Source organism: Gadus macrocephalus, chromosome 7 (genome assembly GCF_031168955.1).
Source record: "Gadus macrocephalus chromosome 7, ASM3116895v1".
In the NCBI taxonomy this organism is placed as follows: Eukaryota; Metazoa; Chordata; class Actinopteri; order Gadiformes; family Gadidae; genus Gadus; species Gadus macrocephalus.
In genome coordinates this window covers 13,325,618-13,353,117 of record NC_082388.1, presented here as the reverse complement: position 1 = coordinate 13,353,117, position 27,500 = coordinate 13,325,618, and the positions used below count along the sequence as shown (strand labels likewise).

Sequence of the window (27,500 nt, the reverse complement as noted above, 5' to 3'; positions counted from 1 at the left end):
ACACACACACACACACACACACACACACACACACACACACACACACACACACACACACACACACACACACACACACACACACACACACACACACACACACACACACACACTGATACATAGACACTAGACCGCACACACACTAGAACACACACACACACACACTGATGCACACACACACTGGATAACACACAAACTAAGACACGCACACACACTTATACACATGCGCACACACACTTTAACACACCACACACACACACACTGATGTACAAACAATGAACAACACACACTGGATCGCACACACACTGGACCACACACACACTGATACACATACTGATACACAAACACACACACATACCCTGATAGACACACACTTGAGCACACACACTTACACACACAGTGACAAACACACACACACACACACACACAATGTTACATACAAATACTCTTACACACACACACTAGACACACATACACTGATACAACACACACACACACACACACACACACACTGAATGCGCACACACACTGATTAAACACAAACACTTCAAGTGAAGCCTCAGATATGCGCATTTTGCAGATACAACAGCACGTGTATGTTGAATATATTTATATACTTTAATATTTGAATAAATAGGTGTTCATCTCATTCGAGTCTGCACCATTTGTGTTTTTTACTTGTGTATGTTGTTTTGTGTGTCTGTTGTAACGTGTGCATGTTTTCTGGTGTTTTGTCACTTTTGTCCTTGTGATTTGTGTGTATTATGTGTCCAAGCATGTGTTTCTCTGTCCATTCATGTGTCTGTGTTTGTGTGAACATCCATGTGCATGTGGCTAAGCAGGTGTGTATATTTGAATGTCTGTGCGTTTCTATCTGTGTGAGTGACTGTTTTGTAAATGTGTGTGCATGTTTGTCTGTGCGTGTGTATTTGTGTGTGAATGTGTGTGTGCATGTGTATGGGTGTGTGTGAGTGTTTGTGCGTGCGTGCGTGTGTATGTATGTACACACGGGAATTTGTGTGTGCGTGTGCATGTGTGTGTATGTGTGTGTGTGTGTGTGTGCACCCATGTGTGCATGCACATGTGCAGGCCCTGCGCTGGTGTGATGAGGGGGCATACCTGCTTGCCAGCCAGATGGTGGACAAGTTCCAGACCAGGGAAGGCGCCCAAGAGGCCCTGCAGTACCTGACCATCCACCAGGAGAGGGCGCCATCGGCCCTGAAGAACAGCCAGGACACGCTCAGCCTGGAGCTGGAAGCCATACTCACCCCTCAATTGCAGGTCACTAATCAAGACTGACTAACCCTTCTATTCGGCTTGCAGTGCTTTGAAGATCCCCTCTATGACACACACACACACACACACACAGACACAAACACACGGGTACACACATGCACACACACAGACATGCACATACAGACACACACACACACACACACACACACACACACACACACACACACACACACACACACACACATGCTCTAGTAGCAGCTTGATGGTGGGCTCAGGCTGGAGTTGATCCCCCTAAGTCTTCAGGACTCCCATCTATGAATGCATGCTGTGTGGTGAATGCACAGAGTCTTACCAAACTGAGTGCATGCAACCATGCAATGGGGCGGGACTCAAACCCTCAACCCTGGCAGTGTAGTTTCCCAATGGTTCACCACCGGAGCTCGGAAATCCCACCCAAGCTGTCACGACCAGAGCGTTCTGAGCAGCCAGGCAGGGCTTCATAGCCTCACCCCCGTGGTGAGGTAAAGGCTTTACAGGACCTCTCTGGCTCTGGTCCCACCCTGGAGGTGAGCTGGGGGGTCCTGACGCAGACCTCCCCCTTGTCCCCCCCCAGGCCCAGATCGCCATGGTGACGGGGAAGCTGAGCTCGGTGCAGTGCATGATCCGCAACCGAGAGCACTGCCTGAGGAGGCTGGCGGAGCTGCAGGTCCGGCCCATCCAGCCCGTGGCCCCCCGCCCCGAGCAGGACCAGCTCTCCCAGCGCTGCAAGTCCCCCCTCTTCTCCCCCAAACATGGTACGACCCGTCCACCTCCACATGCTGTTAACGCAGCCTTGTCCACCGCAGTTCGCTTCACGCAAAAAAACAAGGTTGTGCCTGGGTGTGTATATTTTGTGTGACATAGTATGCGTGTGCGTTAGTGAGTAAATAAGTGTGCGTGTGCCAACGTGGATGAACTCTTGTCTCAGACGTTGCATTGCCTTTTCGCTGATGTGAATTCCTTAACACAGCGACACGCTGAAGGAGTGGTCTCCGTCTGTCTTCTTGTCTCTGCGTTTCGTTGCATGGGGACGGAGGCCGAGGGGGACTGAGTGAGTGGGAGTAGCCAAAACAAAGTGCTGCTTTCCAAGAGGCACAGTCGGAACGCTCCTAATGTGAGTTACTGCTGGTCTGGTGAATGTGTGTGTGTGTGTGTGTGTGTGTGTGTGTGTGTGTGTGTGTGTGTGTGTGTGTGTGTGTGTACGTGTGTGTGTGTGTGTGTGTGTGTGTGTGTGTGTGTGTGTGTGTGTGTGTGTGTGTGTGTGTGTGTGTGTGTGTGTGTGTGTGTGTGTGTGTGTGATGATGCCTACAGGTGTGGACCTCAATGTGTTGAACTCCAAGTTCTCTTTTGATCTTCTACCGGGCAAGAGGACCCCACGGAGGAACAGCATTCAGCGCAAGGTACCAGGACTACGGTTCTATAGGGTCTACTGGGGCTACTGGGTCTATAGGAGCTACTGGGTCTACGGTTCTATAGGGTCTACTGGGGCTACTGGGTCGATAGGAGCTACTGGGACTACTGGTTCTATAGGGTCTACTGGGGCTACTGGGTCTACGGGTCTATAGGGTCTACTGGGACTACTGGGTCTATAGGGGCTACTGGGGCTACTGGGTCTATAGGGGCTACTGGGGCTACTGGGTCTACTGGGTCTACTGGGGCTACTGGGTCTACTGGGTCTACTGGGGCTACTGGGTCTACTGGGTCTACTGGGGCTACTGGGACTATAGGGGCTACTGGGGCTACTGGGACTGCTGGCTCTATAGGGTCTACCTGGTCTATAGGGTCTACCTGGTCTATAGGGTCTATAGGGTCTATAGGGGCTACTGGGTCTACGGGTCTATAGGGTCTACCTGGTCTATAGGGTCTACCTGGTCTATAGGGTCTATAGGGTCTATAGGGGCTACTGGGTCTACGGGTCTATAGGGTCTACCTGGTCTATAGGGTCTATAGGGTCTATAGGGGCTACTGGGTCTACGGGTCTATAGGGTCTACCTGGTCTATAGGGTCTACCTGGTCTATAGGGTCTATAGGGTCTACCTGGTCTATAGGGTCTATAGGGTCTATAGGGGCTACTGGGTCTACGGGTCTATAGGGTCTACCTGGTCTATAGGGTCTACCTGGTCTATAGGGTCTATAGGGTCTATAGGGGCTACTGGGTCTACGGGTCTATAGGGTCTACCTGGTCTATAGGGTCTATAGGGTCTATAGGGTCTATAGGGTCTATAGGGGCTACTGGGTCTACGGGTCTATAGGGTCTACCTGGTCTATAGGGTCTATAGGGTCTACCTGGTCTATAGGGTCTATAGGGTCTATAGGGGCTACTGGGTCTACGGGTCTATAGGGTCTACCTGGTCTATAGGGTCTACGGGTCTATAGGGTCTACCTGGTCTATAGGGTCTATAGGGTCTATAGGGGCTACTGGGTCTACGGGTCTATAGGGTCTACCTGGTCTATAGGGTCTATAGGGTCTATAGGGGCTACTGGGTCTACGGGTCTATAGGGTCTACCTGGTCTATAGGGTCTAACAGGTCCTGCTTTGTGATTGGATACCCGTGTTCCATGGGTCTTGTTCGGCTATCATTGCAATTTTAATGTCCACTGATTCTGGTGTGTCTGTGTGTGCCTGTGTGCGTTTTGTCTGTATTTGTGTTTGTGTGTGTGTGTGCATGTGCGTGTTTGTGTGTGTGTGTGTTTGTGTGTGTGTGTGTGTGCGTGTGTGCCTGTGTGTGCCTGTATTCGTGTGTGTGTGCGTGTGCGTGTGTGTGTGTGTGTGTGTGTGTGTGTGTGTGTGTGTGTGTGTGTGTGTGTGTGTGTGTGTGTGTGTGTGTGTGTGTGTGTGTGTGTGTGTGTGTGTGTGTGTGTGTGTGTGGTCAGATTGAGGTGATGCATGATTACCAAGGCAACCGCAGCTGTCTGTACGGGACGCTCCCCGACACAGACTCGGAGACGGAGGACAATCCGGAGCAGGTCGCACGGTAGGTGCCCTTTGACCTTTTAGAAACACTGCACATTAGGGTGGGACCCTGGTCCACACATACACACACACACATACACACAAACACACACACACACACATATACAAACATATACACACACACACATATACAAACATATACACACACACACATATACAAACATATACACACACACAAATTCAGATAAACACACACACATATACACACTCGTACACACACATATACACCACACACATATACACACATTCACACACATATATAAAAAACCCACACAAATACATACATTCGCAGACACACATTTACACTACATATACACACTCACACACACACACACACACACACGTTAGTGAGCAAGCTCAGTTTCTAATGACTGGGTGGACTTTAGTGCTCTGACTTTGCAAAGAGACGCTGGGACGACGTGGTTTTATGATGGACTACAGTTGTAATAAAGTACATCTGATGCCTCTCTCTCTCTCTCTCTCTCTCTCTCTCTCTCTCTCTCTCTCTCTCTCTCTCTCTCTCTCTCCAGACACATCATGAAGGAGCTGATAGCGACAGAGAGGGTCTATGTCGAGGAGCTGCTCTCTGTGCTACTGGTGAGTTTGGAGCCATCGTCCATTTAATGCTTCACACCATCCTACTCCTCCCTAAGCCCCCCTCCTCTCCTCCTATCCTCCTCTCCTCCTATCCTCCTCTCCTCCTCTCCTCCTCTCCTCCTCCCCTCCTCCTCCCCTCCTCTCCTCCTCCAGGGCTACAGGGCTGAGATGGAGGACCCAGCCATGCTCCCTCTGCTGCCGGCCGCGCTGCGCAACCACAAGGACCTTCTGTTCGGCAACATGCCCCAGATCTACCAGTTCCACAGCAGGTGGGCTAGACACACACACACACACACACACACACACACACACACACACACACACACACACACACACACACACACACACACACACACACACACACACACACACACACACACACACACACACACACACACACACTGTCTGATGGTCTCTGGTTCTCCCCCGAACAGGGTCTTCCTTCAGGATCTGCAGGGTTGCCTGGAAACCCCTGAGAGGGTGGGGTCCTGCTTCCTCCAGCAGGTGAGAGGGTGGGAGGGTGAGAGGGTGAGAGGGTGAGAGGGTGAGAGGGTGGGGTCCTGCTTCCTCCAGCAGGTGAGAGGGTGAGAGGGTGGGAGGATGAGAGGGTGAGAGGGTGGAGGCCTGCTTTGCTGAAGTAGTAGTAATATAGTACTATTTTTATCTATAAATAAGTGTGTGCGCGTGTGTGCGCGCGTGTGCGCGTGTGTGCGCGCGTGTGCGCGTGTGTGCGCGCGTGTGCGCGCGTGTGCGCGTGTGTGCGCGCGTGTGCGCGTGTGTGCGCGTGTGTGCGTGTGGTGTGTGTGTGTGTGTGTGTGTGGATTCAGAAAGAGAAATTTCAGGTGTATGAGCGGTACTGCCAGAACAAGCCCCACTCCGAGTTGCTATGGAGACAATCCTCTGATTGTCCATTCTTCCAGGTAGCTTGATTAGCCATGTTGTACACTGCATGAGCACTAACCAACGACAATAATCATACACTGTAATATGTACACATGTTACTATACTTTTATATAAATATCTATATGTATAAACTGCCTCTCATAGTCAGTAATATTTGGGTCATTTATAATCGCTCCGTCTTGATCTCTCTCTGACTTTCCATCTCAATGTGTCTCTTCCTCTCTTCATCTCTACATCTCTCTCTGCCTCTCCATCTTGATCCCTCTCCCTCTCTCTCAATCTCTCTCCATCTGTGGCTCTCTCTCTGTCCCTCTGCCTCTCTCTCCATCTCTCTCCATCTCTCTCTGTCCCTCTGCCTCTCTCTCCATCTCTCCATCTGTGGCTCTCTCTCTGTCCCTCTGCCTCTCTCTCAATCTCTCTCCATCTCTCCATCTGTGGCTCTCTCTCTGTCCCTCTGCCTCTCTCTCCATCTCTCTCTGTCCCTCTGCCTCTCTCTCCATCTCTCTCTGTCCCTCTGCCTCTCTCTCCATCTCTCTCCATCTCTCCATCTGTGGCTCTCTCTCTGTCCCTCTGCCTCTCTCTCCATCTCTCTCCATCTCTCTCTGTCCCTCTGCCTCTCTCTCCATCTCTCCATCTGTGGCTCTCTCTCTGTCCCTCTGCCTCTCTCTCAATCTCTCTCCATCTCTCCATCTGTGGCTCTCTCTCTGTCCCTCTGCCTCTCTCTCCATCTCTCTCCATCTCTCTCTGTCCCTCTGCCTCTCTCTCCATCTCTCTCTGTCCCTCTGCCTCTCTCTCCATCTCTCTCCATCTCTCTCTGTCCCTCTGCCTCTCTCTCCATCTCTCTCTGTCCCTCTGCCTCTCTCCATCTCTCTCTGTCCCTCTTTCTCTCTCCATCTCTCTCTGTCCCTCTGCCTCTCTCCATCTCTCTCTGTCCCTCTTTCTCTCTCCATCTCTCTCTCTCTCTCTCTCTCTCTCTCTCTCTCTCTCTCTCTCTCTCTCTCTCTCTCTCTCTCTCTCTCTCTCTCTCTCTCTCTCTCTCTCTCCATCTCTCTCTGTCCCTCTCTCTCTCCATCTCTCTCCATCTCTCTCTGTCCCTCTGCCTCTCTCTCAATCTCTCTCCATCTCTCTCTGTCCCTCTGCCTCTCTCTCCATCTCTCTCCATCTCTCTCTGTCCCTCTTTCTCTCTCCATCTCTCTCTGTCCCTCTTTCTCTCTCTCTCTCTCTCTCTCTCTCTCTCTCTCTCTCTCTCTCTCTCTCTCTCTCTCTCTCTCTCTCTCTCTCTCTCTCTCCATCTCTCTCTGTCCCTCTCTCTCTCTCTCCATCTCTCCATCTGTAGGAGTGCCAGAAGAAGCTGGATCACAAGCTTGGCCTGGACTCCTATCTGCTGAAACCCATCCAACGTCTCACAAAGTACCAGCTGCTGCTCAAGGTTCTGTAGAGCTTCTTCCGTTACACGGCTATATTCAGCATGTCCTCGCTGAAAGAACACAAGAATCCTGGTTAGGCACATTAGAGCGATGTTGAATACAAGAGGGACGAATGTAAATCTCATGGTTATCCTTAGGAAAGAGAGTTGGCGAGCTTTATGTAGGTGCCCTATTTTCTAGTTTGACTGCAATAAGATAAATATAATTTGCATTGCGCACCCTTTTGCTCGGACCCCATTAAAATAATGTATTACTTGTCGATCAATGTATTGTGTCAGCCAGGAAGTGGTCTTCATCCCATTACTAGTGGTGTGCATATGTGGACCTCAATCAATGGACTCTAGGAAGGATGTGGGATGGAAATGTTTACCAGTGTGTCAAACATAAAGAGGGTGCGTGTGTGTGTACGTGGGGGCGTGTGTGTGTATGTGTATGTGTGTTTTTTTGTGTTTGTGTGTGTGTGTGTGTGTGCATGTGCTCACATGTGTGTGCGTGCCTGTATGCGTGCGTGCGTGTGTACGTGTGCGTGTCTATGTGTGTGTGTGTCCGTGTGCGTGTCTGTGTATGCTTATGTCTGTGTGTGTGTGTGTGTGTGTGTGTGTGTGCAGGAGATGCTAAAGCACTGCCCAGAGCCGCAGTACCGCTGGGAGCTCCAGGAGGCGCTGGATGCCATGCTGAAGCTGCTCAAGGCCGTCAACGACTCCATGCATCAGATCGCCATCACGGGTTACCAGGTACGCAGATCAACGCGCTGCCTTATGGGATACGCTGGGTGAATGTGTCTTATTACCTCGTAATAGCATTTTAATGAAGATTTATTGACAGAAGCCGGTCTTGTTTTCTAATGGCTAACCTCCCCCCCAATGAAATGTTACACTTTTGTAGTACTCAGATATTTGATAACAAATTAATATGCAATCAATGCGTTGTGTCTGTCAGTCTGCTCAGCTCCTTACTTTAGCAGGGCTGTTAGTCTGGCTCTCCAGCTGTCCGTCTCCTTCCTGAATCTCTGTTTACCTCTCCGTCTACCTCTCTATCTTCCTGTCTGCCTATCCTTCGGTTCACCTGCCTGTCTACCTTTCTGTCCACCTGTCTATCTGTCTGTGTGTCTGCGTTTCTGTCTGCCTGTCTGTCTATCTGTCTGTCTGTCTGCCTGTCTGCCTTCCTGTTTGTCTGCATGTCTGTTGACCTGTGTGTCTACCTGCTTTCTATCTGTGTGTGTGTGTGTGTGTGTGTGTGTGTGTGTGTGTGTGTGTGTGTGTGTGTGTGTGTGTGTGTGTGTGTGTGTGTGTGTGTGTGTGTGTGTGTGTGTGTGTGTGTGTGTGTGTGTGTGTGTGTGTGTGTGTGTCTCCCTGTCTCTTTATGTGTCTACCTGTCGTCTGACTGCTGTCTACCTGTGTGTGTGTGTGTGTGTGTGTGTGTGTGTGTGTGTGTGTGTGTGTGTGTGTCTACCTGCTGTCGAACTGTCTGTCCTGTCTGTCTGTCTGCCTGCTGTCTGTCTGTCTGTCTGCCTGCCCTGTGTGTCTGCCTGTCTATCTGCGTGTGTCAGGGCGACCTGAGCCAGCTGGGCCGGGTGGTCCTCCAGGGGGGCTTCAGTGTGTGGATCAGCCACAAGCGGGCGGCGGTGCGCATGAAGGAGCTGCCGCGCTTCAAGCCCATGCAGCGGCACCTGTTCCTGTATGAGCACGCGCTGCTCTTCTGCAAGCGGCGCGACGACGACGGGCCCGACCGCACCCCCTTCTACAGCTTCAAGCACTTACTGAGGGTCAGCGACCTCGGGGGCACCCTGCACGGACACGCCCCCTCTGCTCGGACACGCCCCCTCTGCACGGACACGCCCCCTCTGCATGGACACACCACCTATGCAGGGACACGCCCCTCTGCATGGACACACCCCCTCTGCATGGACACACCCCTCTGCTCGGACACACCCCTCTGCATGGACACACCCCCTCTGCATGGACACACCCCCTCTGCTCGGACACACCCCCTCTGCTCGGACACACCCCCTCTGCATGGACACACCCCTCTGCATGGACACACCCCCTCTGCTCGGACACACCCCTCTGCATGGACACACCCCTCTGCATGGACACACCCCCTCTGCATGGACATACCCCCTCTGCATAGCGATCCCAATCTGAATGGACAAATCCCCTCTGCATGGGTACTGCATGGACACGCCCCCTATGCATGGTAACACCCCCTCTGCATGGACACTCCACCTCTGCACGGACACGCCCACTCTGCACGGACACGCCCCCTCTGCACGGACACGCCCCCTCTGCCTGGATACACATCACCTGCATAGACTCTTTTAAACCTATTAGGTAGCTTTACTGGTGGAATTGACTTCAGTACTTTAAGCTGTCTGTCCGTCAGACAGAGAGGTAAGGGAGTACCTCTAAAAAGGGTTTGTGTTGGTCTGTCTGTCTGTCTGTCTGTCTGTCTGTCTGTCTGTCTGTCTGTCTGTATGTCAGACAGAGGGGTACGGTGTTAACTCTACGTACCGGTTGTGTTGCTCTCTCTGTAGATGAGCGCAGTGGGGATCACTGAGAACGTGAAGGGGGACGTGAAGAAGTTTGAGATGTGGTACAGCGGTCGAGAGGAGGTGTACATCCTTCAGGTCTGTGGAGCCTCCGCACTCTACTGCTATTGGTCACCTGCACAGGGGCTCTTACCCTTCAGCTGTGTGTGTGTTTGTGTGTGTGTGTGTGTGTGTGTGTGTGTGTGGGTGTGGGTGTGGGTGTGGGTGTGTTCATCCAGGCTTCAACCCTGGAGGTGAAAGTCTCTTGGCTGACGGCGATCCGGAAGATTCTGACCAATCAGCAGAAATTACACCAAGGTTTTTAAACTTGATTTATGCATCCCCTTCTCCCTTGTTCATGGTGTGACAAAATATGAGAATATTTATTTAATTTAATAAGTAAACGGCCCTAAGAACACACACACACACACACGCACACACACACACACACACACACACACACACACACACACACACACACACACACACACACACACACACACACACACACACACACACACACACACACACACACACACACTAGTACACAACAGTATTAACATCAAAGATATTGGTTCGTCAATGACTTCCAACCAATCCAAAACTACGAATGTAATCACCCATGTTTGACCAATGGTGATGCTGCTGGTGCTAGTTTGTATTGTTTGGTCCCATTTGAAGCTCCTTTCCTCTTCTCTTAGATCAAGCGCCTCCCCTGAGCCTTTCAGAAGTTCCTCTCTCAGACAGGTGAGGCTCTGTGTGATGGCCGCTGAGAAACCTCAGCCCATTTATGCAGGGAGAGACTGTTTTAATAGCCCTAGCTCTTGTTTATTTGCTGTGCGACCTGTTTATTTGATGACCTCTGGGACAGATGACATGGTGTGTGTGTGTGTGTGTGTGCATGTTGGGGTGCACTAGTTCTGTTTCCATTGCCTTGATTGTATGTTTTTATTTCACTGGTTCCGGCGTGAGTCGAGAGTCAGCACGCAGACTTATGTGATGCTTCCACATGAACACGGACACAAAACGTGACCACACCACACACTGTGGTAAATGATCCCAGAGGAGAAACTCAGCTGGGATGGCTGTGCCTGGGTGATGATGCTGAGCATCAATAGACCCCTGGGTGAATCGGCCTGTGATGGGTCTCATGTGGGCTGGCTCGTCATGCCAGGAACGTTGGTGGATCCTCAATATGAGCAACCCACTGACATGTGCCTATATTGGAGCGATCCTTGGTGTACTATTAACTTTCCTTGGAGGCGGAGTGAACCGGCTAGTTCCTACCTTGTTAGCTGATTCCTTCCCACGTGCCAACCAGACGTAGATCCACAACACCGTTTGGGGGGTTCAGCCTTCCCCATCGATCCTGCGGGATCCCATCGTCGGGTCCCACTGCTACTATCCTGATTCAATTGGAAACGTGCCCATACGAAGGAAGCTAGGAGGCGCTTCACTCTGTCTTCAAGAGCAGCATGAGCTAATGAGCTTCAGGTCTCTGGAAGCTAGAATACAGGAGGTGTGTATGTGTGTGTTCGTGTGCGTGTGTGTTGATTAAATGGCATGCAGACGAGGTCAAAGCCTGTTTGACCCCCTGGTTGTTGTTGTTTTTGTTTTTCTGTTTTGTTTGTATGTTTGCTTGTTTGTTTGTCTGTCTGTGTGTCGGTCATCTTCACGTCTTGTTACCGTGGTTACGGGGTTGAAGGAGTGTGTCTGGGGTGTGCGTGTCGTGGGGTGGAGCAACGGTGGGGGGCTGCTCAGCGTGTTTCCATGTTCCTCACAGCTCCACGGCAACAAGCCACACCCAGCGGAGCCGGGGGGAGGAGTCAACGCATAGCAGCCCCGCCCACTCCGAACCCGTGGTGCAATCTCCTCGCCGCAGTGAGTTATTGATCCGCCAGTATCACTTCATCAGTAAAGACTCACACACATACTTCTGCTTTTATTATTCATACTATTGATTCAGCCTTTTGTTTCTGAATACCCGAGTGATGGAAAACAGATATCAGTAATTCATTTCTAAAGTTGTCATTAAGGTTAGAAGTGTCTTTCCAAGACTTTGTTAGCTGAATTCAAGACTTATATTAATATAACTTTTTACATCTTTTGATATATAAGATAAGATAAGAGACATAGGGGATGTGTGCAGTGGATACATCCCTCTGTGATCTGTGATTTGAAGCTTTGAGGTCCTGTTCGCCTCACTCTGTGACTGAATGGTTGTGGCCCTGCAGGCTGGCCCCCCCCGGCCCACTCTGTGGCCATCTGTGAGGGTCTGGAGGACTGGGGCGCTACGGACCTCTCTAACATCTCAGACTCAGACGAGGAACAGCCAGCCGCCCTGGTGGGAGTTCACCTTCACTGTGTTTCTGACCCTCATTTAGTCAACTCTACTGTGTTGTTCTTAGGGCCACGTACATTGACGGACTCTCGCTAGCCTACAGATTGCTTAATGGATGTCACGAGCAGTGATAAGTAAGGCTGATCATTATGTAACGCTGGACAGCAACAGTCCCTTAGCTCCAAGCGCCTGGTCAGACCACAGACTGCTGTCCTCAACTCGCTTGTTTTCTTTCGAGTGTCTCTCTGTCTCCAGTAGCCTGTCTCTCTCTCTGTCTCCAGTAGCCTGTCTCTCTCTCTGTCTCCAGTAGCCTGTCTCTCTCTCTGTCTCCAGTAGCCTGTCTCTCTCTCTGTCTCCAGTAGCCTGTCTCTCTCTCTGTCTCCAGTAGCCTGTCTCTCTCTCTGTCTCCAGTAGCCTGTCTCTCTCTCTGTCTCCAGTAGCCTGTCTCTCTCTCTGTCTCCAGTAGCCTGTCTCTCTCTCTGTCTCCAGTAGCCTGTCTCTCTCTCTGTCTCCAGTAGCCTGTCTCTCTCTCTGACTCCAGTAGCCTGACTCTGGTTTCCTTCACAGACCAAACACAACTCATAGTCATATGTGTGATAGCATGTTAACATGCAGACCAACATGCGTGCCTAGACCTTAGTCCTAGTGTTCCGTCTTGTCTTCAGGTCGCTGGGAGGTACAGGGTCATGGTCAACAGCAGCTCGGCCAGCACTGATGACATCATCTTTAACTGCGGTGATGTCATCCAGCTATTGCATAAGGAGCCATCTGGAATATGGTACGTGTGGTAAATCCTAAAAAAAAAAAATCTCGATTCTACTACCGAGAAAAACAATGTTTTGTATTGTTGTTGTTGTTGGTTTGTTGTCAATGTTCCTTTGTACCTCATCAACAGGACGGTGCGTAACGTCACTCGCAGCCAAGAGGGGCGTGTCCATCCAGAAGACCTGCACCGAATCCTTGGGGAGTCCGCCTGAGAGCCAATCAGCACCAAGCATAAGGGACCCCCAATATGGGATGTATGTTTGGGTTATTTTTCCCTCTACTGTTAGACAACTCATCTCCTCTACAGACTGCCAAGGGACTCAAACACACACACACACACACACACACACACACACACACACACACACACACACACACACACACACACACACACACACACACACACACACACACACACACACACACACACACTTATTAGCATTGCACTTAAGTTGTGGCTTGACCAACACTGTACACAGTACACTCAGGCCAGGGGGTCGAAGCACAACGAGGATCTTGTGGATGACATGAGGAGTTTGGACCGCTGTAGGCCTGCGTGTTCAACCGTGGAACCTACGAGATCCACGACCGACTGGAGGGGGGGGGGGGGGGGGGGGAGGGTGGGGAGGTCGCTGTCCTATCAATTGCTCCTCAGTGGTAGCGGAACATTTAAGGAACTTTTATGAATGGAACTCTTATTTTTAAGGCATGGAGGTGGGTGTGAATATAGGTATTTTGTTCCTAGATGCCACTGAAGGTGATTGCATTCTCTATTTTCTTACGACCTACAACCATGATTGTCACGGACGCCACATGCAGTATTCAATCCACCAAGACTTCCCTCCTTCAATTCACGTGCCAAAACATCCTTGCCGTCGCTGCTTAGCTGGCCATTTGTGGCGTTGTTGTTTTCCATTTTGGCACATTTGTCGCTAATATCTGCTAATATCAGTAGCCTGTTCATTTAGCCCACATGCATTAAGGGAATATCGCCATGGACCAGCAGATGTACACAAAGACAAAATGTTTCTATGTTTCCCCTGGGTGGAAGCTCAACGCCCAAACTGAGTAGTTAATAACCAGAGTAGGCCTACTGCTGTCCAGCTTCCAGACAGCACTGCCTGCACTGGCTATCACTGTAGTTTGATGCAGCTCTGCCTGCACTGGCTATCACTGTAGTGCAATATTATGTTGGTCTGGATTCATTTTGATCGCCCGCTGCTTCCGCTGTTGTTTCTGCTGCTGATGAGGCTCACATCACACATATTGAACCATCTTAAACATGTTCCATTTGAATGAGCTAAATATTCCATATGTTCCTTCAACAAAACAGTTGAACCAAGTAGAGGCTGAGTAGACCAGAGGTACTCATTCACAAGGCCAGGAGGACACAGAGGAAAGTAATAATAGTAGGCTTGTCCATTCACGTATTTTGCCCTTTCTTTAGTAGAAAGAGCTGATTATTGTGAATCGGAGGCACATATTACAATCTACAAAGTATTGTGTAGAAGGTACTAGCCATATAGCAAACACATTTTAGGCATTTTGAGGATCTTCGTTTGGAGCTTTTTCAATGGAATTGGTGGTTCAGTCGTTCTTGCTATAATTAGACTTTTTCTATCTGTTGCCTGCTATGTCTATTGTGCATCAGAAGAGGGCGCTATAAACGGTGTTTGGCAGGGTATAAAGCAATAGTCTTTCAATCTTACAAAATCGAAAGTATGAAACAACTTGTCTGGCTTGTTTTAAACAATGATTGTGCCACTATTTTTATTTTTTTTTTGAGTACTGTATACGATATTAACGTTATTTTCTCTTCATCAAATTGCCTCTTAAGTCTGCACTGCATTATAATTCTCCAAATGATCCTGCTTGCCACTCATTAGCTAAGTTTTTCTGAAATGTTTGAATTATTTCATATTAAATGATTATCATAAAACCTGAACTACAAAACAATTTGACTAGTGCCGTGTGATGTGGGTGTCATCCAATCACAAAGAGGAATCGCGAGCTCACTTGTCCCCCTGGTGGAGCCGTGCGGCCCTGCAGTGTGTGTCTTTATTTAGCTTGTTGACTACATTACCATTTGCTTGGAGGTGTTTGAAGATACACTGCCATTCATCTGTTTACTCCTGAAGACCCGTTGATAGCCCTGTGTCATATCTGCTATGATATTTGGAGATCCACTTCCAAATGTGTAAAGACAAAATCCAAGAACGTTTTCTTTAAATTAGTATTCAGTCATCAAGACATCTTTGTTTCATTGGTCATCAGCAATCCAAGTTGATATCAGGTTTTGGGAGTAGAGTTTGTTTGAGTATTTTGCCCATTATAATAATGCCAGGCTAGACTCAGTGAGAGAAGTCAGTATGTGTTTCAGTCAGACCTTAAACCTGTTCTATTTTTATGGAAGTCGGTAAAACTATAAAGGATTTATTGTATTCAAATTAATTCTGCATATGATTATTTTCGTTTTAATAAAAGCACAAGATGAATTGATTTATCCTTGATTTCTTTGTTGCCAGATATAGCCAGATGCCCCTCTTACCAAGACAAGGACAGTGCTAGAAGAAGCATCACCCAATATAGCAATACGTTTGACATCGAGCTTAAACGCTTTCTGACAACGAATAAGGAGTTTACATTCAGTTTAATTACACAATTCAACATATCAACAATTAAGATGGATCACAACGCTGATACCAAGTGACCAACCCAACGGAATCAAAACACCCACGTTCCTCGGACCAGTAGTGACAAGCCGTTCTAAACACATGACCCTGCAGCCTTCAAACGATGACGAACCGGTCTGCGTTCCCCAGAGGCCTCGGCTCCCCCCCCCCCCCCCCCTCACCCCTCCCTCTGCTCCGGAGAGCTCACCGGGCCGCCGTGATGTTGCTGATCCAGCCGTAGTAGCGCGACACGCGCGTGTACACGCCGTACTTCCCCGCCTTGGCGCACTCCTCGCCCCAGCTGACGATGCCCGTCAGGAACCAGGTGCCGTGGTGGTCGGTGACGTGGGGCCCCCCGCTGTCGCCCTGACACGCGTCCATGGGCGCCGCGTCGTAGCCCGCGCAGAACATGAAGCGGGTGATGTGGTCGCTGCTGCTCCTCTTGCACAGGGTGCGGTCCACGTACGGCACCGCCAGCGTCTTCAGCCGCGGGGCCATCTGCCCCGCGTTGATCTTGCCCCAGCCGCTCACCCGGGAGCTCTCGGCCCCCGTCAGCAGCTTCTCGGTGAAGTCCTTGGGGCCCAGACACACGGGCAGCCGCCGCGCCGACAGCTCCACGGGGCCGGCCAGCCGCAGCAGGGCGAGGTCGTGGTTGTGGCGGGACGTGTGCATGTCGTACGACGGGTGCAGGATCTGCTCCGCCACGGTGTGGTCACGCTCGTGGCCCTCCTGCACCGTCAGGTCGTGCTCTCCTGGTGGCAGGGGGGAGGGGGGTTGGGGGGGGGGGGGGGGGGGGGGCAAAGAAGCAGGTGGGTTGTTACGGGCTACTGCCAAAGGCTGCTCGGGTTATTATTATGCTCGCTTATTATTGGCGGGAAACGGAGATCCTCAAAGATTATCCCGCCTTTGTCCGATTACAAATGCGCAGACAGTTTGTGAGTTACTGGGTGGTTCTGCCCTGGCTCACCCAGTCGTACGATGTAGTCCGCCACGGTGAGCTGGTGCTCGGTCAGGCAGTGGGCGGCCGTGATGACCCAGATCTCGTTGAGCAGAGAGCCGCCGCAGAACGACACTCCCCTGGCCATCAGGCACGCCTGCAGCGACAGACGCAGGGGAGTCGGTCTGCAACTGTTGCACTTGCTGACCGTCGTGGGGTCAGAGGCCGTGAAACTACAACAATGTACGATGGGAACGCGTTTCTGAACGTCGGGGTTGTGTGCTGCATGGCCCAAGTGACAAACGATACATTTAAACAGGTAGCATTCAATTCAATCAATTACCCATCTATCCATCCATACTTCCATCTATCCATCCATACATCCATCTATCCATCCATCCATCCATCCATACCTCCATCCATCCATCCATCCATCCATCCGTCCATCCATCCATCCATCCATCCATTCATCCATCCATCCATCCATTAATACCTCCATTTAACCATCCATCCCTCCGTCCATCCATCCATCCATCCGTCCATCCATCCATCCATCCATACCTCCATTTAACCATCCATCCATCCATACCTCCATTTAACCATCCATCCATCTGTCCATCCAACCATCCATCCATCTCTCCATACCTCTATTTAACCATCCATCCATCCCTACCTGCCAGGGGATCTCCCCGGGGATGGCCTCATTTCCTCCTATGATCCTCTGGTCATTGTTGTCCTGTGACGTGATGGTGCCCACGGTGGGGTAGAACTGCCAGTGGGGTATCCCTCCCTCCCCTTCCCCCTCCCCCTCCCCCTCCCCCTCCCCCTTCCCACCGGGCCACGCGGCCGTCGTCATCACGCCCTCCGTCCACCCGCCCTCTGTCGGCTCCGCCTCCGTCGGCCCGCCCTCCGTCAGCAACGCCTCCGTCGGCCCGCCCTCTGTCGGCTCCTCCTCCGTCGGCACACCCTCCGTCGGCCCGCCCTCTGTCAGCTCCGCCTCCGTTGACCCGCCCTCCGTCGGCACGGCGACCGTGGTGTTGCCGGAGGTCAAGGGTCGGGAGAGGTTGGAGACGGAGCCCTGGTAGTCGTTGAGGTTCAGGAGCAGGTCCAAGTCCAGCGATCTGCCGGCTCCCCGGGCCGCCACAGCGGGCTTGATGATGTGGCCGCAGGCAAACAGCTCTGGGAGGGTTCACAGAGTTAACCAATAGGAGGGTTTTGCATTCAAAGTCAAAAGTTCATGAAACATTTTTTTGCTGGAGTTACACATGGAACACACAATTCTAAACCTATTTGGGTTTCACTCTCTCAGCGGCTTGTCTTTTATAACAATATTTAGTGTTTTCTGTATTTGTAAGATTTCCAGTCAGGAGCTAAGGAATATTGATTAAACACGTGAACACTCAGCAATATGTACTGTATTGTGTTAAAACAAATACTTAAAGAACAGAGCAAATACTAATAGAATAGAATAGACACCTCCCATCTCATGTGATTGGTTCATTAGTACCTGTTGACTCACAGCTCTTCCTATCAGGCTGCAGCTTGTATCCCTGGGCACAATGGCACACGGAGCGCTCCTGCTGCATCGCACAGAAGTGGGCACAGCCCCCGTTGTTGTTGTCGCACTGCTTGGCGATCTCTGAGGGGGAAACGAGAGACGGGTTTACCTGCTGGCCGATCTGTTTACTTACTGACTGAGTCGTTCAGTATCTCTGCATGCTAGTTCCTGTACGGGTCAGGCGTGTTCATCAGGAGACGCTCCTACCACTCACCTATCTCACAGTTCTTCCCGCTGAAGTCAGCTTGGCAGAAGCAGAAGTAGCCGTTGACACCGTCTTTACACAATCCCCCGTTTTGACAAGGAGACTCTGGTTTACATTGGTCACCGTCTAGCAGACACACACACACACGCATGTGCCCACACACACACACACACACACACACACACACACACACACACACACACACACACACACACACACACACACAAACATGCATGCGCACGCACACACACACACACGCACACACACACACACACACATGCACCCGCACGAACACACACACACACACGTGCGCACGAACAAACATGCACGCACACACAAAAACATGCATCCACCAACACACACACACACACACACACACACACACACACACACACACACACACACACACACACACACACACACACACACACACACACTGTGAGACATCCACAGGGGCTTAAACCACTGCAACACTGTACATAGGTGAGTTTACTTACCAACGTAGCGGGCCCAGAACTCCATCTAGAAGGCAGAGACAGGTAAGAGAGAGGCTTCATACTCAGGAGAACCAACTAGATGATCCCTCTTCTAAGCTCAAGGACAAGATATCCCCAGTCTGGCTCACACTCAAGAACCAATGCGATACTTCTAAGTTAGAAACAAGAGTGTTTTTAACAGAGACAGCTTGCCAACTTATAGAATGAAGGGTAAATATGAATGTACCCTACCTTGATTAATATGATCAGTTACAAGGATGCCCATGAAGAATGTAATGTTTGTTTGCTCCTGTAAGGTATGGCAGTGTATACTTTGTCACTGTCACGCATGCGCTTTGTGTTATTGTGTGTATGTGCGCAAGTGCATGGTTTGTGTATGTGTGCATCTGGATGACCTGTTCTCATGTGTGTGTGTGTGTGTGTGTGTGTGTGTGTACCAGGATGTTCTACCAGGATGTTCTACATGTGTGGATGACCATGTCTTCTCATGTGTGTGTGTGTGTGTGTGTGTGTGTGTGACCTACGGTCCCCTCGTTGTTCTCAAACACCTCCCTGGCCTCCTCCATGTTGCACCTCTCCTCCAGACACTCTCGCTCCAGGTTGTCCCTTTGGAGCTCCTCCAGCCGGCCCGTGTTGTAGCGCCGCTGGCGCCGCAGCACGCCGTTGGCAGAGTGACGGGGCAGCAGCACGCGGCCTGGACCCAGGAGACCCCCCAAGGAGACCCCCGGGGAGACCATCAACACATGCTGCAGTCGTATTGATGGACTCTGTCTTGTTGGATGTCTACGACACGCAAGTCATTCATGTCGGGACGTCTCTTAGCTATTAGACATAGGTCAGACACACTGGTTGGGTGTTAAGTTAAAGGCGCCGTGGGTTTGAGCTGCGGATTTAGAAGTAAACCACCAGAATAAGCCCCTCCCTCCCGACGCTCCTCTGCCAATGAGAAGGTTTAGAATTCGTGTTCTCACAGCCCGTTTGACTTCAGCTGAGGTGGCTCGGCCATTTCTGGAAAAAAAAATAATCAAATCCTGGCCCTTACAGCACCTTGAATGTATAACTACTTAGTACGGTGAAAGTTTGGTACATCTGGATTAGGGTCTACTCTACATCACTCAATAATGTTCCGGACGATCTCTGACGATTTAACATGATAAACAGATTTTGCATTAGTAAATTGAATTGTATGAATATAACCACATTGGTTGTTATGCATTAAAATAATCCAACTGAGTTCGGGCTCATTTCCCCCACCTAGATTCAAGCCATCATTTTTTCACAGCTAAAGACAATATGGCAAAAACAAATACAAAAACATTCACAGTAAAGATTTAGATAATAGCATTATCTGCAGCTTATCTAAATACAAATATTAAAACGCACACTTAACTATAAAAAACTCTTGATTGATTTGGAATTATGGAAACCTTATGGAAACCTTAACACTGCTCTACAGAACCAATGGCTTCTTCTGTACGTGCTACTAGTTTAGATCACTCTAGCTATGTGGTAGTGCTCTGTTTTTGAGGCCTTCTCTTAAGGGCTCACCTGTCTGGTCATCCAAGACGACAGCTTCTAGTCCGTAGGTCTCCAGCAACAAGCATGTGGCGAGGACAATTAGACAAACCTTGGCCATCCTGTCAGCCCAAAGAAGTGGAGCGTTCTCGGTTGTTTATATCAGGGAGAATGACCCACAGCATTGGGTTGAGAAGCTACAGCTACAGCTCCAAAGTACAGCTCTGCACTGTTTACTGACTTGAGTGTGCATGTGCATGTGTGTGTGTGTGTGTATATGTGTATGTGTGTGGGTGTTGTGTACGTGCACCTCAGTGCGTATTCATGAGTATCTGTGTTTGTATGCGTGTTTGTGGGAAATATAGAATTAGATGAATTTTAGATTGTTAGTTTGTGATTCATGCATTGGTCAAAAAGATAAAATAGCTGTATAAAGGTCTAGTTAGGTTACCTTTTTACCCTCTCCAAGTCTCTTTCATGGCAACATTTTGCAACAGTAAATATTTAATTTGCATGGTGTGTGTGTGTGCGTGCGTGTGTGTGTGTGTGTGTGTGTGTGTGTGTGTGTGTGTGTGTGTGTGTGTGTGTGTGTGTGTGTGTGTGTGTGTGTGTGTGTGTGTGTGTGTGTGTGTGTGTGTGTGTGTGTGTGTGTGTGTGTGTGTGTGTGTGTGTGTGTGTGTGTGTGTGTGTGTGTGTGTGTGTGTGTTGGTTTCACTTGTGATGACATTTCTCGTTAGAGGGACATTATGGGTGGGCCACACTATGAGTCAGCTGTTCAAATATCTGCTATTTCACGTTTTGTTATTTTATTACAATTTCTCGTGTAATGCAAGCCAAATTCCAGCAGGGACAAGCAATTTGTCCTATTGGCCCCTGAACATACCACAATCTGACTTCAAGTAAACATTCCATTCTGTTACGTTAAAATGTTAAATAAAAGAACACACACAGCCACTCACTCCAAGCAAATATAGGCAGCACTGGAATACTGTAGAAGATTTGTATCATATAAAGCAGAATACTTTCATTAGTGCCGTTAATTATACTTGGTGAACTCTGTTGTGATGTAAACTAGCTGTCAAAACTATTTGGGCATTATGCTTTGCACTTCACCACACAGTGCATTACCATGCACAATAGAAACTCTATAGCACCCAGATTTCTTATGCGTCATGTAAACCACCAAAACCAGGATACAATCCCTTTTCTCCCAGAGTGAAACCCGGACACGACACCGACTTTAACCCATTGCTATCCGGGCGTATTTCTCTGAAGGTAACTGGCTGGTATATCTTGGGGCTCAACAGCTGCAAGCATCTTACAAGGCGTCCGCATGATGTGACCTCCATGGAGACTCCTATCCTTACGTTTGTATTTGTATTTGATGGCAATAATCTCACCAATAATGCAACTCTACGGACAGCTTGGGACAATGTCTTTGTATGCTCATGCCTTTGGTTTGACCAAAACCTTCAGGTTTATCTTCTTCTTTGTGTCAATAAGTTTGTGAGGCGTTAGACCATTTCGGAACACTTTGAAAAATGTAAATGGACTTGTTGACCGATAAATAGCACTTATGCGACAAATGTGACAAAGACGAGGACCCAAGCACCCAATTGTGGCTTAGAGATTGCAACATCTTCTCAGTTGCTTGCGACTAGGGGGCCAAAACAACTTGAAGGCCTGTCCACACACGTACAGATACTAGCTTTTCTTGTACAGACCGGAGGCCAAACACAGAGAAACTTATGTTCCTTATGTGTGGGTCTTAGGCATGAGAGTAGAAACATGTGGGAAAATAGATTTTTCAAGGATTTAACACACCTGTGGATAATCTGAGTAATTTAGCCTGGAGAGGACGCTGTATGAAGCAAGACCAACCGCACAGACAGTGAAGAGGGGACACTGTATAAAGTAACACCCACCACACAGCCATTGAAGAGGGGACACTGTATAAAGTAACACCCAACACACAGCCAGTGAAGAGGGGACACTGTATAAAGTAACACCCACCACACAGCCATTGGAGAGGGGACACGGTATAAAGCAAGACCCACCTGACAGCCAGTGAAGAGGGGACACTATAAAGCAACACCCACCTGACAGCCAGTGGAGAGGGGACACAAAGGTTGGAAACTGGGTGGCGAATGGTACGGTGAAGAGAGCAAGAGAATGATAGAAAGCAGGTCTTCCTAGTAAGCAAACGTTGAAAGAGTATATTTTTTTCTCATAAACATGTTGAAGGAGCATTTGTCTTTATCTTAAACACATTTAAAGAGCATTGGTGTTTCTAGTAAACTCACGTTATAGGAGCATTGGTCTTTCTTCTAAACACACGCTGAAAAAGCATAGGTTTTCTGGATTCTGGTGGATTTAAAGCAAAGTTCGGGGTGTGTGTGTGTGTGTGTGTGTGTGTGTGTGTGTGTGTGTGTGTGTGTGTGTGTGTGTGTGTGTGTGTGTGTGTGTGTGTGTGTGTGTGTGTGTGTGTGTGTGTGTGTGTGTGTGTGTGTGTGTGTGTGCCTGTTCATGCCTGCGTGTGTGAGTTTCCCCCATGTTGGTTCCCCTATTATTCTCAGTGAATAAATCTAGTAAGGATATATTATTAATCATTATTCCCCCTACTCCCACCTGAGCAGTTAACGTAAAAATATGTTTGGGTTTGCAAAGTAACCCTGTGTGTCAGCCCTTTCCACCAGTACTAGCTACGAGAGAGAGAGAGAGAGAGAGAGAGAGAGAGAGAGAGAGAGAGAGAGAGAGAGAGAGAGAGAGAGAGAGAGAGAGAGAGAGAGAGAGAGAGAGAGAGAGAGAGAGAGAGAGAGAGAGAGAGAGAGAGATGTGTGTTGAGTAAGGGATATAGTATAGCGAGCCGGTCATTATTGTGAAATAAACCCTGACAGAGTGATGCAGGACCCTGATGCAAAGCAAAGGGCGGTGAATCACTCTTGAATCCCCCTTACACGGCTACTTACTAAATAATTCAAGAATGGGGCACAAAATATAACAACACAATTATTTTATTGATTTAAAAAATCATTCAATGCTTCCGATAAAAATATTGTCTGTTGCTCATAGCAGTGGTCAGTTACTCATAGCGGTGGTCTGTTACTCATAGTGGTGGTCTATCATACTTAAATAACAGACTCTAATTGACCAATCAGAATCGAGTATTCTACAAATCTGTGTCATAAAGCTAGATAACACGTTCAATTCCTGAATTATTTCCCTATCATGTTGTAATATCTCATCGCCAAATCATTGTGGAAACCAAGACCAGTATGCCTGTACTTCCTTAGCCCGCCCTTATGCAGTGGCACGGTCAGTCACATGACGAGAGAACATCTCATTGGCTCCCCAGAGAGAGGCCCGACCTTGAACAGGGTGTCATTATATCGCACGCCAAATCCAACCGGATAGACATGTCACTCATGTGACTGCGAGGTCACCTGACCTTGACCTGGGCGTTGCATGTTACCCAGCAGCCTTGTGTTGACTATTTTTGAATATTGGGTGAAGGGGCAGGAGTCAAGGTGGTGGCCCGTCTCCATACACCTCCAGGTCACTGCCTCTTAGGTACAGGAGTCCGACAACATCATCACCGCCTGCTTTTGCATCATGTCACTATTTGAACATAGCGAGACATACAATGTCAGTTTCACTCATATGGACGTCATGTGCAGATATGTTTCTCTAATTATTAAATGTATTTTAATTACCTGACCATAATTGATATTACTATGTAAATCTTGTTTCTTCTCACAGAAACCCCTGAAGAGCATGTGATATTGGTACAGTAACAGTCACATGATTGCATCCTATTACATCTCTGTTGATGTTGGTCCAGAATCATTCCCAGTGCTTCGTCCTGGTTGTCAGACCAGTGCTGGCAGGGCAGCAGGAACAAAAGGGATAGGATCCAAATGCCGACAAGGACTCGGGGAATGTAACCAAAAGGCTTTCGATAAAGAAACTCAAATCTACGTAGGAGTGGGAAAACATCTTGAGAACCACACAGAACCACAAGGAAACACAAGGAGAACCAGCAGGTTAAAACAATAACACCTAGAGAACCACATGGAACCTCAAGGAAACACAAGGAGAACCAGCAGGTTAAAACACTACCTCAAGGAACCTCAAGGAAACACAAGGAGAACCAGCAGGTTAAAACACTAACATCTAGAGAACCTAAAGGAACCTCAAGGAAACACAAGGAGAACCAGCAGGTTAAAACACTAACATCTAGAGAACCTCAAGGACCCTCAAGGAAACACAAGGAGAACCAGCAGGTTAAAACAATAACACCTAGAGAACCACAAGGAACCTCAAGGAAACACAAGGAGAACCTGCAGGTTAAAACACTAACATAGAGAACCTCAAGGAACCTCAAGGAGAACCAGCAGGTAAAAACACTAACACCTAGAGAACCACAAGGAACCTCAAGGAACCGCAAGGAATATAACGGGAGAGACTGATCAGAGTGAGATACAGGGGGGGGGAGACTGACCGGACGCTTGGGTAAGGGGAAGGCAATGAGTGCTATGATGTTAAGAGCACAAAAGATGTAAGGACATCTTGGGGACAGGTGGAGAGCCAACACTAAACAACATAAATACAGAGTCGGACCAGGACTGTTAATCACAGTAACACCCTTTATTGATACTGTAAGTGAAAATGTAATCTTAGAGCAATAAATAAATGTTAAAATCATTGTTGTTTGATAATTAATTATTGATTTTCTGGAACCATGTTGCTTAAATGATCGAAGATAAAACTGATAAGCAGGCAATAAGGTTCAGGTGAGTGCTGATTCTGCCCCACATTTGAGCCAGATAATAATCAGTCCTTTTGTTTGACCATATAGGCCCGGTGAAATTCTCATATGCTTGTGTTGTCATGTGTTTGAGGCCACACATAGCATGGGGGAAATCAGATGTGTGACCATAAATTGTAATGTAATTCTGACTCTAATACACTGCTCCAGGGTTTAATGACCCTTTTCTTTTTTACCCAGACGGAAGAAGCAGTGCTAATTGTATCCGAGTGACTGTTCCGCACTCTGGAGAGGAGGAGGAATTGAGTGCTTGTTTTCCGCTAGATAGCAGCTGGTCTGAGAACAGTAGCCTCAGGAGAAAGAGTCTGGCAGTCCTCCTGCAGCCGGCCGGGTCTGCTGCTTGGTGGAACGGCCTTAATAAAGCCATGAGGAGGTTCTGTTGCTTGGTGGAACCAGCATAATAAAGCCATGAGGAGGCGAGGTACTGTTGCTTTGTGGAACTGCCTTAATAAGGACATGGGGAGGTTCTGTTGCTTGGTGGAACGGCCTTAATAATTACATGAGATGAGGTTCCGTTGCTCAGTGGAACCGCCTTATTACAGCTGGAAAAACAATCTTATCACATAATAATCTCATCATATTTCTAATTTTCCAATTTCAAAGTAGGCAAATAAATCAAGATACAATTTTATTTTTGGTGTCCAAGATCAGATTTAAATGAAGTGTTCTGGTATTTTATTTGTGTATGCAATCCTTTTATGCAAATACCTTCACGGAGGAAGGTTAGAGACCGTCAGGGATACTGATGTCATAACTGACACTCTTCCATCGTCTCCAACCTAATATTAAAACCAGCAAATCACCAGCCAGTGGCTCCTCATTAGCCAATTCCTTATTAGTCTGTATCCAAACCTGTGTAAACTAAAGCATAATTGTCTACTATCGTTACTGTTCTTGTTTGTGTTAAAGATCCACTGAGCCAATCTGGCCTGGACCAGGTCCTCTTGTGCTCTTGCTCTGGGTCAGGAGAACCAATGAGAACACACTAAACGTCCTTAAGATCTATAAAAGAGCACCGACATCCAATGTTCCGGCCATGTTTTTTATCTGGGTTTGGACAACTCAGATAACTTCAATATAGAAAATCATTACATAATTACATACATTACATAATCAAAACACTTCAAAATAATAAATAAATATCCCTCGTAAATCCCACCCACTTTAGATAGGATTCAGGTCAATAGCAAAAGCCAACGATGTTATAGGGGTAGGCCTACATTCTGGATAATAAATTAACAACATACAAATAATAATAACCATTTTCAAAATGATGTGGGGAAAATCTTATTTACTTTCCACTGTGAGTGTGTGCTCCACTGTTTCTGTACAATATGTTACATGACAAAGGTTGTAGCACGGTCAATATAAGGATCTCCATGGGCACAGACTGCTGAGTGCGCAGGGGTAGATGACCTATTGGCTTAAATCCCCTGGGATACAAGTCAACCCGCTTTTTCAGTCGCCGCTTTGATTGAACTAAACTGAGAAGAAGCTGTATCTTCTATCTATTTGAACTGTTTATCAGTCTCTCTACATATCTGCCTCTCTTTCTATCTGGCCGTCTGTCCCTCCGTCTGTCCATCCCTCTGGTTGTAAGCTACTTAATTGCGCGACTTCGCTAGTGGGTAACTTGGCTCTGCGCTCTGGATCTTTAGTTTGCTCAGGAGCGCCGCGGCACGGGACGCTTTGGATTGGCTGTTACGGTGACACAAACCGGACTGAAGTGATTCGATTGTGTTGTGGATGCGAAAGTAACATAATGAGAAAGTGAATCCCCGCTGTTTATAGCCTGTACGCATATCCGCTGAAGATTAATATCCAACCCTCTTTGAGCTGCTACATGAGCGGGAAATCGTCTAAAGATAAAGATGCGTCCAAAGGTGAGTCAAATACCTCCGCGTAATTTGGTATTGGTCGACTTGTAAATAATTACATTGCTTTCATGTTATAATCAATGTACTTTTTTAATATAAATCGTTGAAACTGGCAAAATTGCTTTCGCGATGCTGATCTCAGCATTGTCCGGTCACTTTCCCCGTTGTCCGCTTCGAGAGGAAAACAACAATAAATAATAATAAAATAAAATAAATTAACATGTCTGGTACGTTTGAGCACAGATTCATATGTTGACCAGAAGCAATAATAAAGGCGTTGTGTTGGTTGCTGTCAACCAGACAAAGCCCATGATAAATGCATCCCCCCCCCCCTGTAGACGGCAATACAGCTCCACGCGCGGTCGAAGCCGGGATGTTCCATTGCCATGGAGACAGAAAGGGTGTGCCCGCGAGCTGGGCTCACGCATACATTAGGGCTGCTCACTCAGTATCCAACATGAAGATGTATGTTTATTTATTATTTTTGCCTTAAAAAAACAAAATAGCAACATGATCGAGAAATTAATTTGATTTGATATGTCATCTGTAAGCCGAGTTGCAGAAAATAGCCAGGCAATAAGAGAAATCCACGTCACGTGGTTCGT

The 27,500-nt window shown here is 48.3% G+C and overlaps 4 protein-coding genes across 5 annotated transcripts in view; 2 read left to right on the top strand and 2 right to left on the bottom strand.

Annotated features, from left to right (window-relative positions):
- LOC132460806 (proto-oncogene DBL-like) overlaps positions 1-13,957 on the top strand; it is a 23,688-nt gene extending 9,731 nt beyond the window's left edge. Inside the window, exons 9-26 of one of the 2 annotated variants that reach the window (XM_060055683.1) lie at positions 1,087-1,278; positions 1,847-2,027; positions 2,584-2,672; positions 4,147-4,247; positions 4,777-4,843; positions 4,997-5,112; positions 5,278-5,347; positions 5,671-5,763; positions 7,083-7,175; positions 7,782-7,907; positions 8,723-8,938; positions 9,707-9,799; positions 9,940-10,018; positions 10,402-10,447; positions 11,484-11,581; positions 11,935-12,044; positions 12,707-12,819; positions 12,937-13,957. In XM_060055683.1, coding sequence (XP_059911666.1) covers positions 1,087-1,278; positions 1,847-2,027; positions 2,584-2,672; positions 4,147-4,247; positions 4,777-4,843; positions 4,997-5,112; positions 5,278-5,347; positions 5,671-5,763; positions 7,083-7,175; positions 7,782-7,907; positions 8,723-8,938; positions 9,707-9,799; positions 9,940-10,018; positions 10,402-10,447; positions 11,484-11,581; positions 11,935-12,044; positions 12,707-12,819; positions 12,937-13,018 — 1,965 coding nt within the window. In that variant the 3' untranslated portion in view covers positions 13,019-13,957. Of the gene's footprint in view, positions 1-1,086; positions 1,279-1,846; positions 2,028-2,583; positions 2,673-4,146; positions 4,248-4,776; positions 4,844-4,996; positions 5,113-5,277; positions 5,348-5,670; positions 5,764-7,082; positions 7,176-7,781; positions 7,908-8,722; positions 8,939-9,706; positions 9,800-9,939; positions 10,019-10,401; positions 10,448-11,405; positions 11,582-11,934; positions 12,045-12,706; positions 12,820-12,936 lie in introns of both variants that reach the window. The other variant, XM_060055682.1, reaches the window with a different exon arrangement.
- Positions 1-27,500, bottom strand: part of arr3a (arrestin 3a, retinal (X-arrestin)) — a 138,291-nt gene that overhangs the window by 19,787 nt on the left and 91,004 nt on the right. The window lies entirely within an intron of this gene.
- Positions 15,438-20,389, bottom strand: f9b (coagulation factor IXb). Its single transcript, XM_060055768.1, has 9 exons — positions 20,224-20,389; positions 19,200-19,369; positions 18,676-18,700; positions 18,188-18,304; positions 17,923-18,054; positions 17,390-17,594; positions 17,089-17,329; positions 16,446-16,572; positions 15,438-16,230 (listed from the first exon to the last, which is right to left on the bottom strand). Exons 1-9 carry the CDS (start codon positions 20,309-20,311, stop codon positions 15,683-15,685), a joined length of 1,653 nt encoding a protein of 550 aa, XP_059911751.1. The 5' UTR covers positions 20,312-20,389; the 3' UTR covers positions 15,438-15,682.
- The window catches only part of LOC132460903 (fibroblast growth factor 13-like), a 13,070-nt gene continuing 12,040 nt past the window's right edge, over positions 26,471-27,500 (top strand). The window contains exon 1 of the mRNA XM_060055876.1: positions 26,471-26,901. Coding sequence (XP_059911859.1) covers positions 26,862-26,901 — 40 coding nt within the window. The 5' untranslated portion in view covers positions 26,471-26,861. The remainder of the gene's footprint in view (positions 26,902-27,500) is intronic.

What these genes read in the sequence shown, in the direction of transcription:
- f9b (XM_060055768.1), bottom strand. Translation starts at nt 20,311, where the DNA reads ATGGCCAAGGTTTGTCTAATTGTCCTCGCCACATGCTTGTTGCTGGAG. An exon ending in GAAGAGCTGTGAGTCAACAG is followed by an intron (nt 17,595 to 17,922) that starts GTACTAATGAAC and finishes GAACCCTCCCAG; the next exon opens with AGCTGTTTGCCTGCGGCCAC. An exon ending in GAGCTGACAGAGGGCGGGCC is followed by an intron (nt 17,330 to 17,389) that starts GACGGAGGGTGT and finishes GGAGGCGTTGCT; the next exon opens with GACGGAGGGCGGGCCGACGG.